Raw genomic sequence first — 16550 nt, 5'->3', positions numbered from 1 at the left:
TGTGTCAACTTCACTAACTCCTAAAACATGGAATGTTAGACTAATTTATTCCTTAGTGAATGGCAAACGGAAATATCCACCATTCAATTTAATCAAACAAACGTTGGACCAGCTATAACCTCTAAAATCCGTAAATTTCTGCAGTCTATATGTAGTTTTTTTATATAATAGTGAGGAGGCTACACTAAGTACCACAAAAAGTTTCAAGAATCTGTAATTTGTGTAATGCTAATCAACTGTTGTGCCGCACAAATAGATGCAGCAAGTATCTGTTGGTACTTGGACATTATAAAAAATATTAACAGCAAGCAAAATATTATTGACACAACAATAGTTTGTTAATTTTTATAGAGTCAAACGCAAAGTAAACTAAAACACATTGTAGTGATCGATAATATGCGTACTACTGATCAACTTATAATTCACGATTAGATGTGGTTCCCAATGCACAAACATAAACATAGAATAAATTAATTTAAAGTCAAATATTGTTTATAAAATGACAAAAATTTCCTTACTGGGGTTAACTATTTGAACTCGTTAAAATTAATATTAGTCTTTAGTTTTATTGTAGTGACTCTACCCTTTTTACCCTGTATATAGTATAGAATCATATTAGGCGTAAGTAAATATCATCTTCTGTACTGTTTGTCAGACCAGAAATATTATTTCCAATAAAGTGTGATGTTGCAAATTCTCTGAAGATTTGAGATTCGGCTTCAACACATCACTAATGTTCACAAACACCATTTACGTAGAGCATCTGACAAAACATATCCGCAAATAGTTTCCTGTCAAAAATTAACAAAATAATTGTATTTTAACACGTAAGAGATAATAATTTACTTTCATCAGAAAAATTAGACAAAAGTATTTTAAATCCAACTCAAAATAAAATACACATAATCTACTGAGTTCTCCTCCATTGCTTGGAAAGAGTTTAGTATCACATGAACACATTTTTATTTCTAAAACAATTATATTAAATTTGGTAATTATTTATTTCACAGTTCTGCTCTTTGTACACTATACAGAAAACTGAAAATGTGTAAAAGTTTAAATCGCTAATGAAAACATGTCACAAAAGTTAATTAAAAACACTGTTGGTATTGACTCCATCAAAATTGTTTTTGTTTAATTTCTTCCTCGTTATTCTTGCTGTTTTAACTTAGTCAAATGCAATACATAAATTGTCATGTGGGCTTGATTCAGATGAGAGTGAAGATCCCTACAACTTTGACCTGTGTGGGGACAGATGAAGAAGGAGGTAGATCTAAGAGGAAACCGATTGAAAGATGACCGTTAAAGAATGTATTGAAGATCGTTGTCGAGAAAATCTTGAAAATATCTCTGCACGTTTGGGGAGAAAAGTAAATTTGTAACAGTGTTCTAAAGATGTGCGATTTGAAGAGGTTAAATGAAAAGTTGAAGCAGTCTATAAGAATGAAACTGATCAAGAGAAAAATCTTACCGGTTTCGAATAACAACTCCTGATAACTCGGTCGATTGTGCCCCCAAAACCATTTGTGAAATCCTAGGGAAGCAAATAAACTCCGTCAAACAGCTGTCCGAACTTGAAAAGTCTAAAGTGATAAAATTCCAGACATTGTGTGATATTTTATGTTATCACTACAAAAGACAAATAACCTCTTTCAGATGTGTTTCCGAATTGTATTGACCAACAAATTTTGGAAAGCGTGTCCAAGCGCTTCAAGAAAAAGATTCACCTCTGACACCGTGTTGAATCTGAAAGAGATAATTATTTTAAAATTCTTCTATGACAAAGAAACGAAACCAGGACAAAGAACATGGTTCAAAATTCAAAGCAAGTGGTAATGAATGTAGACTCGCTAACAAGAAGAACCACTCTCGTCCTAGCAAATGCACAAAAGACACAAGAAATCTGGATACTACGATATCGTACGTGGTTGAGAAGTACCGTAAAACCAGTGCTGAATTTGAACAGAGCCAAAATATTTAAAGTAGTTGCACAAAAACGGCTCGCTGATATCATGGATCCAAGTTTTATTTAAAGAAAGAAGTGCAGCGGAAATTGGCATACCCAAGACCTCAGGCTCAAAAATGTTCTTACGAGACAGAAATCAAAGTATATCAAAAATCAGTGAAGATGAATATGTTGCAGGAAAATAGTTTATGATAGATATTTTTTCAAGTTTAGTTCCTTCGAAATCATCGTCAACTTTAACTGTTAGCGATGAATTGCCCCACAGAAAAATGAGTCACAGTATGGATAATCTTGATTCAACAATTGATGATGTTATTAAGAATTACAAACCGCCTGATAATTTTTCATTAGGATCATCTCATATGAACAAGAAACCTAAAAGAGTGCACAAATAAACGATTGTGAGTCTTTATAAATCATAATGTAAAGAAGGAAAATTAAATTTCCAGGTAATACAAACAATCACTTGTCATAAAATGATCACAAATTTGTAATGGGTAACAAAGTATTATTGAGTATGACAGTTTTTAATGTGTAATTTTTTGAATTGTGTGAGCATTGTTCCCTGGAAAATGAGTTGTTATACGAAATTTATTTGAAGGGGGCTATTCAAAATAATGTTGTAGTTGAGTTATGGAAATGATTGATTAGTCATGTAGAAATACTTATTTTTTTGTGAAAAAAATTCAGTGGATGATTATTTATAAGTAATTAATGTTTTGTTTTTAATTTTTATATTAACTGACAACATGTATAAAAGCTGCCATGTAAAGAAATTTATATTTTTGTGAATCACAGAAATGTGGTGAGTTAGTAGCACTATTCCCTGTAGATACGATTAACAACTCGGAGCTGTTTGTTGTGTAAGAATAGTGCAGAATCACTCTCTGATCAACAATTACAGATATCTGAGTTTTGGAAGTTGCCGCAAACTAACCACCTTAGGTATAGTTACATTAAAATTTAGTTTGTTTATTTCTGTGTTTGTCTGAACTCCCATTATTGTAAGCTCCTACTGTTTAATTTTGTGATAACTTTCAAACTCATCTATTTATAGTTTTTGATTTGAGAGTAATCAGAAGCCCATAAAGGTGCATGAATCCAATGACATGTAGTTTAATTTCAAATTTGTTTCAGGTAAATTTATTTAGCCAGATCTTTATTTGTAACCCGTGTTATTGTTGTCCAAACATAACAGATTTTATCAATCCTTGTTGGATTTTGAGGAACTAAATTTGTTCATCATTGAATTGGTTATGCTTATTAAATTTACATTTATTCATTTTAGTTTTTTAAAATAAGAAGCATACTTTCTGCTCTGCTAATCCGCTATGTTTATTTCACAAAAATGTCAGTTTCTAACCATATTGCCATCCATGGTATGAATTTGTTTATCCTTGTTACATAATTTAAATAATTCTGCCTATGTGTTAAGACATTTCTCTCTTTTGGTAAATCTGTTCTGTTTTCAATCAACGTGTATATATCATGTTAGGCTGGTAATTTTAAATAATATGAACTATGAAATATTTAATTGAAAATTAAAATTAATTGTTTTCTTTGTAAATAAATTATTTGTAAATAAAAACGTTTTCTTGGCAGTTTGTGTTACTTTTTGTTTCGGCTGTTACAAATTGAGTAAGTTGTATTTTTCGAAGAACCAAAACAGAAATTCTTGATGTTAATAATTGTGTTCATAATGGAATGGAGTAAAAAGTGGTTAATTAAAATTTGCAAGGTGATATAATGAAGGGACAAAATTAGGAGGTATGAACCTATCTTATTCAATAAAGAAATTGAAGACGGTGTCTAAAATCCAAATCACTTGTAGTGAAAGAGAGAATCATTGCTAGGTTTTTTATTTGTATAAAAATATGAAGCTGAAGCATGTATATGAAAAATAGTTACAGTTTTCTTGTATATTGCTATATTTTACAATGTTCTCTTGGTTTTTAGTTTTTCATGTTAATAATATTTTCTATTTAATTTTTAAACAACATTCTGGCAGAGTCCTTAAAGATGTCTTTTAGAAGACAAGCTGATAGAAAACAGATTTCCTAATTGGTTTTTGTTATTTTCATGAGAAGTTATAGGCATTTGATGAAAATTTTGGGGCATCTTGTAATTAGACCCAAAGAGAAAACTGTTGAACATAAAGATACGAAAGTTGTGTTTACGAATAAATGATGACTGGAAGGAATAATGTATTTTATTTATCAGGCTCTCTAGACCCGAAAAACACCAAGATTGGTCTGATTGTACTTATAGTCGCAACTCTTTGCTCAGATCACTAAACCTCAGCAGCCTGGATTGTCATCATACCTGTCTTATGTTGTGAATAGTACAAGAAAAATGGAATAGTACAAATTTAGTTCTGAATTAAAGTTAGGTTTTTGTATTTAAAAATTGTTTTAAAAAGTGCCAAATTATTAATGTTTTTAAGTTTGATATTATAGAAATCAGCAATTTTGGCAAAATTAAATAAATCACTATTATTTTGAGATATACAGGAAAAAAGTACGGATAAAAAAAAATCTAGATAAAATTAAGAATAACTGGAAAGAAACGTATTAAGGAGGATAAAGGCGCTCAAGTAAAGCTCAATAGAAGCTGTCAGGATGGTAACACTTCTTAAATAAAGCTCAGAAAAGTGGCCAGGATATTAACACTTAAAAAGTCTAAATAAAGTCCAGGACAAGCTGTAATGATGATAAAACTTTAATGAAGCTCAGGAAAAGCTGTTAGAATGGTAACACTGTTTTAAGTAAATCTCAGGTAAAGCTGTCAGGATGGTAACACTAAAGAAAAGCTGTCAGGATGGTAACATTTTTTAAATAACTCTCAGGCTAAGCTGTTAGGATGGTAACACTTCTTAAATAAAGCTGTCAGAATGGTAACACTAAAGTAAAGCCCCAGAAAAGCTGTGAGGATGGTAAAACGTAAGCAAACCTCAGGAAAAGCTGTCAGGATAGTAACACTTCTTAAATAAAGCTGTCAGAATGGTAACACTAAATAAAGTAAAGTCCCAGAAAAGCTGTGGAGGATGGTTAAAACGTAAGCAAACCTCAGGAAAAGCTGAAGCTGTCCGAATGGTAACACTAAAGTAAAGCCTCAGAAAGGCTGTCAGGATAGTAACAATTCTTAAATAAAGCTGTCAGAATGGTTAACACTAAAGTAAAGTCCCAGAAAAGCCTGTGAGGATGGTAAAACGTAAGCAAACCTCAGGAAAAGCTGTCAGGATAGTAACACTTCATAAATAAAGCTCAAGAAAAGCTGGTCAGGATGTTAACACTTAAATAAAACTCAGGAAAACTGCCAATCCCAGTCTAACCAAAAATCCACATATGTAAGTACCTTCTTACTTCATTTAAAATTAATTAAGGAGAGTATAATGTAATGGATGATCTTTGATGATAAATTACAACCAATTTAAACTGGTTTTTTTTCAACTATAGAAATTGTGTTCGGTTCAATAAGAGTTATAAAATATAGTATATTGTGTACATTTATGTACATATTTTTAACACACAAATTGAAATTTTGATTGTAAAAATAAATTTTAAAATTTAAGGGAAGACCATGCCAAGAAACTGTATACTAACTTTACAATTTCAAGTTGTAAAATAGTACATGTTATCTTTTTACTGACAATTTTTGTATTGTTATGTACTGTTAGGAAACAAAAGCTAGTCATTGTAAGCTGTAGTGTTGTATGTATGTACACAGTTGTGCACGTTAGTGGTAGTGAACGTATGCCTAACACCCAGAGCTAGAGCTAACCTTTAGTAGAAGATTTGTCCAAGCTTTACTCCAGGCTTCAACCCCTTGCACTCCTTGACTCTCTCTCATTAACCATCTATTTATCAGGTAAAACTGCTAAACTCTTCATTACCTATTGCTTTCAAAGTAGACTATTCCGTTGTTTACATTGCATAATTTATCCATATTAATTCGGTTGAGCATTACACTCAAGCAATTTATCATACATTTTAGGTGTGCATTAACATTTTGACAATATTTATTAATTTTTAGTTGTAGAATCTTAAAAATTTGTGTTAGAATTTTTTTTAATTAAGTAGCGGCTTCATATGTTTTTTAATTTTTCTTCAAATCAATCATCATTTTGGCTTACCAGAGTTGGATTAAATTGAAGACAACTGTCGTTAGACTATTTATGTTTCCTATAACATTGGTTGTGTGCAACAGGAATGGAAGGTGGCCGGGAAGAAACGCCGACCCGAGAGAAGAGAAGAAAAGGATCGGCCGTTACCACCTCTGCTGGCAAGAGTTGGAGGCAACATTGAGGTAATCCCCATCTCCATTAACGTGAATAATACCACTTCATCACGTTGACTTATTTATGTGATAAGAAGCTAATATAAGAATTTGATAGAACCGGAAAAACCAGCGTTTCTTTCTCCAGATTCAGGAGAAAAACATTTTTTTTTATCCTAACTTTTTAAGAATTGTGTCGGAAAACACTTAAAACAGTCACTTTGAGGGTGAAAGAATTTCCATTAAATGTACTTATTCCTTGTAGTAGTAGTTAAAAAGTAGTAATTCAATTCTAAGTAGAATGTTTACAGAGAATTTTTTCTATATTGTAACTGCACAATCATGGTTACAATCTGATTGTAATCAATCGATCCACTGAGTGAATTGGCCTACCATTTACACAACACTGTGGTATTGATGTTATTTAAACTATACCATGTTTTTAAGCTGAAGTTGTATTGATGTTTCGACTTACGACACAACTGTGTGTCAGTGAGTCATGCTAATCCGATAAGTCACACTTTTACTACTATACTTGCATAGGATAGTCTCGGAACACGTCTGACCATATTCCAAATAGTTATGATTCATGCTTTTCTGATTATTAAAAAGTTTCTATAGAAGGAAATTTTGTAAAAACTAATTTTTTCAATTCTCTGAAGAATTGCTCTAGCCAGAAACCAGAAGTGATCTTCCCTTACAAAATTAATCATTCGATTTTGATTCTGAAAATGAAACTTTGGGAAAAGTCTTTTGTAACCTCTAATTGTTTGGCCTTGGTTTTTAGTTAGCGCTGAGTAACCATTCGTGTAATTCGGTAATGATGTAATTATTTTTATATCAATAATTTTGGAGTTGAAATGTGTTCCAGGTGTTGGGTTTCAATGCCAGACAACGCAAGGCCTTCCTCAACGCCATTATGCGCTACCGGCATGCCGCCTCAAGATGCCTTCAATTCTCAATGGTATCTCCTGTTTGAAAAATACTTTTATCTGTTCATCTTTGTTTGTCTAAAATCACTTTGAATCACTAAACTTACCTGACTTCAAATTGTTTGAATTATTTCATGTATATATAAAAGAACTAAAATTATCATATACACCACTTTGAATTTAAAACCTTTAGATTAATTGTAAGAGTAGACTTGATAGTCCTAACTTCATCCGAATAAAGGCAAGTTTCATTCATTCACTTTTAAAGGTTTACGTATTAAAAATGTTTGCTTGCTTTTAATGAAAACTTTGGTTTAGCTATAAAATGCTAATCCAAACTAATTTTTATTAACAATTTAATGTAAATGAAACCTGTTTTCATGTAGATTCTCCTTTAAATAGTGTTTTTAAAACAGTTGTGGTAGTTTAGTATAATTAAGTACACTAGCTGTTGTAATAATTTCCAATTGCAAAATGAGTCACTTCTAAATGGCTTATATACAATTTTATTTATTATTGGGCTAAATTTGACTAATTTTTTCTTCTTAGAAAAGCTAATTTTTTACAGTAGAAGTTTTACAATTCAATTTTTCTAGAGTAAATTTTGTACTCATTAAAAGTATTTACAATTTTGATTTCCTTTTTAAAGGTCAAGATGGAATTGGGCAGGGCAGGGTTCTTTTTTTCCAAATAAATGTGGGCATGAAAAACAAATTTCCCCTTGCCTTTTAATTTCTTAAAGTGTTGTATTGTTTGATGAGATCATAGTTAGTACTTTGCATATGTCAGTTGTGCATTTATATTTTGAAATTTTGTTTTATGCTAATATTACAACCAAGTTGCACGTACCACGTTGTTGTTAATCCTGTGAAACGTTCTTTCCAACTGTAGTGTGTCCTAAATAATACAAATATTCATTAAAAAAAGTAGTTAAACCCGTAGAACATTTAATTTTTGCTAATCACAATTGATTAAATAACAGAGTCCATTTCATGAGTAAATTCACATTTTAACAGAAAATCTTTTTTTATAAAGACGTGAGCACATTGTAACATACATTCACATATTGTGATCTGTGCAAATTTGACAGTTAAATACACCGTGTCCCAAAAAAAACTGAACAACTTTAAAGCCTAATAAAATCCGCAAAGTTAAATTTAGATTATTATAAGCATGACCACATGAAGGTAGAGTTTATAAAGTTTTTTTTAATGTTAGTTGTAAAGATCAGCTGTTTCATTGTTGTTTGCTCAAACTGCTTAACCCAAAAACATAACCTACAATAAAGCAGTCACTATGAATGCACAGGAGAAAGCGCAGTGTGTTGAGTGGTACATTGAAACCAAATCAGATATTGTAGTGCAAAGAAGGTTTAGAACACGCTATGGTCGCCATCCACCATCAAGGAACAGCATTCGAGCCTGGTATGATAAGTTCATGTTAACTGGCAGCATAAAACATTCAAAAAACAATGGTAGGCCTAAACTGCCAAATGAAGCTATTGAGAACGTGCAACAAACATTTCTACGGAGTCCTCAAAAATCTATTCGCACTGCAGCACGTGAGTTTAAATTTATCAAAATCCAGTGTTCAAAGAATTTTAAAGAAAAATTTGAAAATGAAACCTTATAAGCTGCAAATTTTGCAGCAAATTACTCCAGATGACAAACTTAAACGTAAACACTTTGCAGTTACTGTGCTTGATCGTTTAACTGCTGATGAGAACTTTCTAAAGAAGGTAGTGTTTTCTGATGAGGCCACGTTCCATGTATGTGGAAAAGTGAATAAACATAACGTGCGTATTTGGGGTACAGAAAGACCATATCAAGTTCGGGAACATGTTCGAGACAGTCCCAAGTTAAATGTGTGGTGTGCTATTTCCTATGACAGACTTATTGGCCCGTTTTTCTTCAATGAAAAAACAATTAATGGTAACATTTTAATCTAGACATGCTAGAAAACTACGCTTACCCACAGCTAGAAGACCTACAGCCCAACGTTTTTTTTTCAACAAGATGGTGCCCCTCCGCACTGGAACTTATTTGTAAGAGAATCACTTGATGACACTTTCCCTCGTCGGTGGATTGGGCGCGGTGGTTCCATAGCCTGGCCCCCACGGTCCCCAACATAACCCATGTGATTTTTTGTCTGGGGGGGGGGGTGGGGGGGGGGGGGGGTGGGGGGGGGGGGGGGTGGGGGGGGGGGGGGGTGGGGGGGGGGGGGGGTGGGGGGGGGGGGGGGTGGGGGGGGGCGGCTCTGGGGTTTTCCCCAGGATGTTTTTTATTTGCTCAGTTTTGTTTGAAAGATACAGGCACTCTCAATAAAAAAAATTTTTCACCCCAGTCAAAATTTTTAAGATCTTTTAAAACATCACGACACGAGTCCCGAATTCCCGACCCTTTATATTGGTTGTTTCTTGGGGAAAGAATTCTTTGAAGTTTGTCTAAGAAGAATCCCCCCATATCACCAATTTATTGTGTGTAAAATAAGTGAATATGCATTTTTTTGTTTTTTTTTTTCACAAAATTGGTTTTGTCGTTCCCCAATATAGGGCTATTTTAAGGTTTTTTTCCAGAGTCTATGTGGCTTGCCAATATATTTAACACATTTGTTTTGCTTTAAAAAAAAATTTTAAAAAATTTTTTACTGCTTTAAATGGTTCTTTTTATCGAAAATTTTAAAACTGTTATCAAAATGGGCAAAAATGTAAGGAAGGGGAGAAAAGTAATAGGGAAAACCCCAAAAAATTTTATTCAACAGTGCCCGCTATTTTCTTTTTTAAATAAAACAAGTTAGAGATGTTAGTCAATAACAGAAAACTCTTCCCGTAAATAGATAGATTTATCTAATTAAAAAAATGGACTTTGTACATTAGACAATAAATAGCTTTAAGGGAGAATAGTTTTGGCGTCACAAATAACATTTAGTTGAGAAAAAAAAAAAAAATTACATTGTTAATTACTGTTAAAGTTACATTAATGCTTATTTTTGTTACATTTTAAGTTTTTATTGTCTTCTTCAGTAATTAAATTCATAAGTAGTATAGTAGGGTCTGCCAAGAAGCCACTTTATAAGTTGGTTCGTTATTTCAGCAGCACTAGTCCTTCTCACTTCCTCTGGCAGAGTATTCAGGAACTATATATTTTGGTTGCTTCTCAAAGATTGTCAGCCTGTGGACTTTCAGAGTGTAGTTGTCGGCGGCTCTGGTGTTGTACCCATGGATGTCATTGTATTTGCTCAGGTTTTGTTTGTAAGCATACAGAGCACTCTCAATAATAAAAAGTTCTACCCCAGTCAGAATTTTAAGATCTTTAAATACATCACGACACGAGTCCCGAAGTTCCAGACCTGTCAGTATTCGGATTGCTTTCTTCTGGAGGATAAGAATTCTTTGCAAGTTTGTCTAAGAAGAACTACCCCGGACTATCAGTCCATATCTTGATTGTGTGTAAAATAGAGTGAAGTATGCAGTTCTTGTTACTTTTTCATCACTAATTGGTTTTAGTCGTTCCAACACATATAGGGCTGAGTTAAGGTTTTTACACAGATGATCTATGTGGCATTGCCAATATATTTAACACATTTAGTTTATGCTTTGAAAAACAAATTTTAACATTTTTTACTGCTATTATAATGGGTTACGTTTTATCGTAAATTATACACTGTTATCAAACTGGGCACAATGTAATGGAAGGTGAGAAAAGTAATAGGCAAAGTGCCAAAAACTTTTATTCAACAGTGCCCGCTATCTTATCTTAGTTAAACAACCTGCATTATCCTAATGTAGAAGGTAGACTTATTATTTGTATTTTTGTCTTGCTTGAATAATACACAGTGGTTTGTATTTATTACTGCTGTAGCATTTGTAATGAGTGTTAAGTAACAAGGCACTAAGATGCTGCAATGCTGTGTATCAATTAGTTACTTGAACAAGTACATGAGAAATTCGAGTAGACAAGGTTTGGTTGTAGAGTGTTGTGGACTCTCATGTCTGTAGTTCTACCCATAGTTTTTAATCATGTCCACTTGTGGAGAAGTGTGATCTGTCCAGGTGGACGGGGACCTTTGATAATGACATCTAAGTGGTTCAGATCTCATATTAAACTGGTGATCCTCAGTTTCTCTGGTCACTGGGCTATTAGTTAGTAACCCTTTGATGGTAACAAGACTACGCAGGGCATCTACATTCATTCTGTACAACAGAGTATCAAAGGATCTTACAGAACGTAAAGAAAATCACCACCAAACAGACTGTAACATTTTCCTGGATTAGTGACTTCACCGGATTGTAACTTTGTTGCCTTTGACCTTTTGACCTCAAAATCAGTTCAGTCCTTCTTCGACGTTTTTAACTAACACAGTTCGCTCGTTTAAGTTCCATCTGTTTAAGAAGAGTATCCCCAAGTTGGACATATGTCACTGCTGCAGAGATTTCCTGACAAGTGTTATATACATAATTTGTTACTGCAAAGCAATTCCCTTGACTAGGTAGAGACTCCTTCACGAGGCATTTCTTAAATTTGCTGAAGTGGGATTTGTAGCTACTAGGGATGTCTTGGAGGTTTATTAACCCAAGATAACTGTTCCTACTTACATAGAGAACAATAAAAAGCTGTATACAAATTGATTTAGATAAAAATATTACATTTTCTTTACCAACACGTAAAAATATTTGAAAATTGGTTGTATAATTTTTACACACATGTTATCATTCAAATAAATAGTATGTCTCCTACTTTCTTCCCAATACAATAAAACAAAAATAATTCCATTATTTTTATTTTTGAAAAAGTTGTGAATTATTATCTGGAACACTACACAAATACCATTAAAAAACTAAATTCAGTAAAAAATATCAAAATTCAGCTACACAGATAGCCTACTTACTTTTTTTGAAATTTGGTATTTTAGTTTCTATGGGCATAGGGAACAATAAAAAGATGCATATAGATATATTAAGATCATAAAATTAGTTTTATTATATAAAAGTTTTTAAAAATTTAATTTTTGTTTGTATTATTTTTGTATTTAACAATTTTATGTTTTTATCATATAAATAAATATTAAAAGTTATAGCCTACTTTCCCACCTATTTAATAAACAAAAAAATCATCTCATTATGTTTATTTTTTTTAAGTTATGAATTATTAAGCTGAACACTACAAAAACACCAAAAGAGTACTTGGCACTGAGAGAGGTGCCCTATCATAAATGCTTTTCACTGACAGCATCACCCTCTCAAAAGTGCTTGGCACTCAAAAGGGTTAAGAATGTAAAGATACCCTAGGTTATCTAGATTTCAGAGTTATGCCCCAATAGATCCCTAGGGTCACGGTGACGGTTTTCTCTCTTGCCTAGTTGACCCCCTGTATCATACAGACAGACAGACAGACAACATGATTATAAGAAGGACCTGCCCGATCCCTAATAATATTTCCAAAGAGGTGTCTGCTATATACAAGTGTCCATCAATGTGTTAATTTATTTGGCCAATAAATGTTTTTTAATGCCCTCCAATTGGTTTAATATATTTTTAACTTTACCTGTAGCAGAGTAAATAACACTTTTAAATCGTGTTCAAATAAATACCATTGTGCATGTACAAATTCTGAAAACAAACAAATTCTCTGAACTGATAGTGATACAATCTCACCCAGCCAGTCAGCGATCGGTGCTCCAGTTTGGGAACTCTGTTTAGAGACAGTTTCCCAATCATCCGTGACGTGGTGCCGGGCTAGCTTTCTCTTGTGGTCTCTATTGATTGCATGTCCACACCAGGGTTTTCTATCAACAACACAATAGTGAATAGGTCCACCCATTATTGCTATTGTTGTTCATCGGTGGTGTTTTCTTGCTGGTTTAAAATTGCACAAAATGTCTGTATAAAACCGCCCGCAATATTTTAACATTGGTATTTTACAAAAAAAATATACTGCTTACTTAATTTTCAGTAGAGATAGTAATTATTCATGCCTGTGGTAAGGTACAAAATGATAGTACCCAAATAGATTAATCACTTTCTCCCAATTAAGGGACATTAATTAATAATTTAGATTTTATAACTAATTGATCATAATGGATCAAATATTATAATTAATATTATTTTGTATGATGATGAATTTTATATCTAAAAGGAACAAACAACCTTTTATTTATTTATTTAATTCCAACGGACGTCTCCAATTTTACACAATAGCTTACTTATATTACTTACTTAAGTTATTTCAATAAACTTTTTTTTAAATCGATAAATCCTTCATGCATGATATTGAACACTAATACTAATAGCACAACAAAATGACTGTACCATGCCATAGTATAACTATGATTCAACATTAACGTGTGATAACTGTAGTATATATGAGGATACACATAATAAGATAATTATCAATCAAATAGATGGAGTAACAGAGTAACAATATTTTAAAATAAGTAGAGAATAACAAGCAGTGCAACAGGATAACAATGATAAAATCTAAAGAGAATAACAAGCAATGTAGTAGAGAAACAATATGATAAACTACAAAGAAAATAACAAGCAATAGTGGGTGACAACAATGCAACAATTACACCACTAGCAGCAACAATAAGAAGCAGACAACAATAAATAACAAAGGCAAAAAATAACAAGACAATCATATTAATAATAAGTAATTTAGACTAAGAAATATCCTTTGAAAGGAAAAACCTTTTCTCAATTAATTCTCTGAGACACAAATAAAATCCTGAATTTAAATTTAAAACAGTTTGTAATCCTTTTGTAAGGTGTAGCAAACATTTCATATTTTCACTGAACACTTAAAATAAATGTTTCCTAACTGGCTTTCTTATATTCACGTTGCATTAATAGAAAAATTCTATTTAATGCTTATGGAGTAACTAAATAACAATGGCAAATGTCAGAAATCCTTTTATGCTTTGAATGCAATTACAGTAGAGTCCCGTTAATCCGACCTAATTGGGACCGAGCCCTATTCGGATTATGTGATTGTTCGGATTAGCCAGAATTAGAGAAAAATACAGTTTTAAACTTGAGAATGGGTCTATTTTGTTATAGAATTATCAACATTGTTTATTAAAACATGTTTTCTGACTGTTGCATTGTATTTCTTGACAAATAAACGTGTTTGTGAATACTAAGCACATTTACCGTATTTAGTGTGAGAGTTCTATTGTTAAGCAATGTGAGTCATCCAATAAACTCTCTTCAATGCGACAGAAGACAATAACTGAACTTATGTCTTTTAACAATTAATATTGTACTCAATAATAATATCAGTACTGTACGTCCAATTTTTGTTTGATTTCACTTCTTAATACAGTAATTTAACTCATACTTAACCTATAAGTTTCAATTTGGTACTGTATGTAACTTCATTATTTATGTACTGTACCGTACACAATTTGTCTTAATAAAATACTATATGTCTATTTAAAGTTTTCTTTGTTTATGTACGAAATGATGCACCCATTTTCAATTTTTAAGGAATTAGTTCCTATAACTGTTCATTATCGTTATAAATAATTCCTCCTGGACCTGTTCGGATTAACCGACGTTCGGATTAACCGACGTTCGGATTACACGTGTTCGGATTAGTGGGACTCCACTGTACTCTGAAAAATCTTGGATGGATGGTTTGAAGGATTATAAGATTTTGAATATTTAGCATAACTATGAACAAAATGTTTCAATGAATGGAATCTATTCTCTTGTTTAGGTGTCAGAAAATCTCAAAGACATGGTCAAAAATATTGGAATGGGGAAAATGTTTTTAAAGCACTTTTTAGAATAGAATATTTATTGGCCAAAAAGACATTTTATTACAAATTTATAAGGCAAGTTGCTATAATTAAGAACATTAAGAATTATAAAAATAAGTCTTTTTAAGTACATTGTTTAGATACAAACTCACTAATCGAGTAAAATGCTTGTTTAAGAGAAAATTTCACAATGTTGTTCTTAAACTTCAAATAACTGCCTTGCAGTTACAGGAATTTTGTTGAATAACTTGCAGGACATGATATAATGACTTGTAACACTTCTATTTATCTTATGAGATTGTATATCAACTAGAGAACTAAACCTAGTATCATAAGAATGTATTTAATTTATTAATTGAAATTTCTAAGGGTACTTTGTTTGTAATCTAACAAACATTCAATAACGCAGAGGTCTCTAAATAATTCTGTACAATGTTGAAGTTTAGTAGCTCCTGCTATGTAGCTTTTTTTGCACTACAAATATTTCTTGTGATAGCAAAGCACCATTCCAAACAGACCATAACTAGTTTAGGTCTGAAGCAGCCCAAAGTAAGCCTGTCGCAGATTGTTCATATATAATTTACCACTTAGACACTTCAGAGCAAAAAATCTCTAACAGGCTTTCTTTTTGAGACCAATAATATGTTGATTCCAACAGTGTTGGGTCAAGGGTTAAGCTCAGAAACGTTGGAAAATTTTTATTAGATTTTTCTTTTGTGCCAAATATAAAAGTACTTATTTTTCCATAATTTAAGATCAATTGATTTGCAGCCAAACAATTTTGAACTAAATTCTAAATTTCTTAAATGCTTTAATTTTAAATTTTCCAATGCTTGGCTGCAACTTAAATGCCTGTTGATGATAGTGGTCATTAGCACAAGACGACCTCCCATGGCACATAATCACGTAGGTCATTAATCATTACCAGAAATACAATGGTCTAAGGACAGAGCCCTGTGGCACACCACAAGAGACATCCAGTCAAGTGGAATAAAGTTAAAAGTAACATTCTATTTACGATCATGTAGGTAGGGTTTGAAACTTTTCAAAGCTTGGTTTTTACATGATAGTGCTGCAACTTGTTTAGAAGTATCTCATGAGAAACACGATCGGGTCTTGCTAAGGTAACTGCAGCTAGGTTCCTTCCCTCAAAGCAATCTAAACCTTCGACAACAAGCTAAATTAATGCATATGTGGTTGACAATCCTTTCATGACTGTAAAAATTAAAAAAAAAAAAAAACAAGAATAACGTGAAATGTAGGCTCTGAATAAACATTGTTTTTTATAGAAGCAAGACTAGCTGCATACTAAAGAAAGGTTCACACTAAACAGCTGTTGATTAATGATGATTGACGCATGCCTCGGTGATCCGCAGCAGCATCAGTCTCCTTATTTAATACACTAATTACACACCTTGTACACTAATTTTGTTGGCAACTTGCCATTGAAAATTATGGTGATAATTATGTATTATAGGTATACGATTATATATAAACGGAATTAAATCATGTTATTAATTTCTAAATGTGTGCCTAAATCAACATTATTGTACATACTATTAAGCTTTTTATAGTTTATAGAGAGAAAAAACATTTGTAATATATTTTAAATTTTG

At 32.3% G+C, this 16550-nt stretch overlaps 1 protein-coding gene across 1 annotated transcript in view; it reads left to right on the top strand.

Annotated features, from left to right (window-relative positions):
• LOC124366404 (chromodomain-helicase-DNA-binding protein Mi-2 homolog) overlaps positions 1–7281 on the top strand; it is a 136131-nt gene extending 128850 nt beyond the window's left edge. The window contains 2 exon segments of the mRNA XM_046822929.1: positions 6173–6271; positions 7113–7281. Coding sequence (XP_046678885.1) covers positions 6173–6271; positions 7113–7266 — 253 coding nt within the window. The 3' untranslated portion in view covers positions 7267–7281.
• The last annotated feature ends 9269 nt before the right edge of the window (positions 7282–16550 follow it).

Source organism: Homalodisca vitripennis, chromosome 7 (genome assembly GCF_021130785.1).
Source record: "Homalodisca vitripennis isolate AUS2020 chromosome 7, UT_GWSS_2.1, whole genome shotgun sequence".
NCBI lineage: Eukaryota > Metazoa > Arthropoda > Insecta > Hemiptera > Cicadellidae > Homalodisca > Homalodisca vitripennis.
This window is presented reverse-complemented; position numbering and strand designations above follow the sequence as displayed.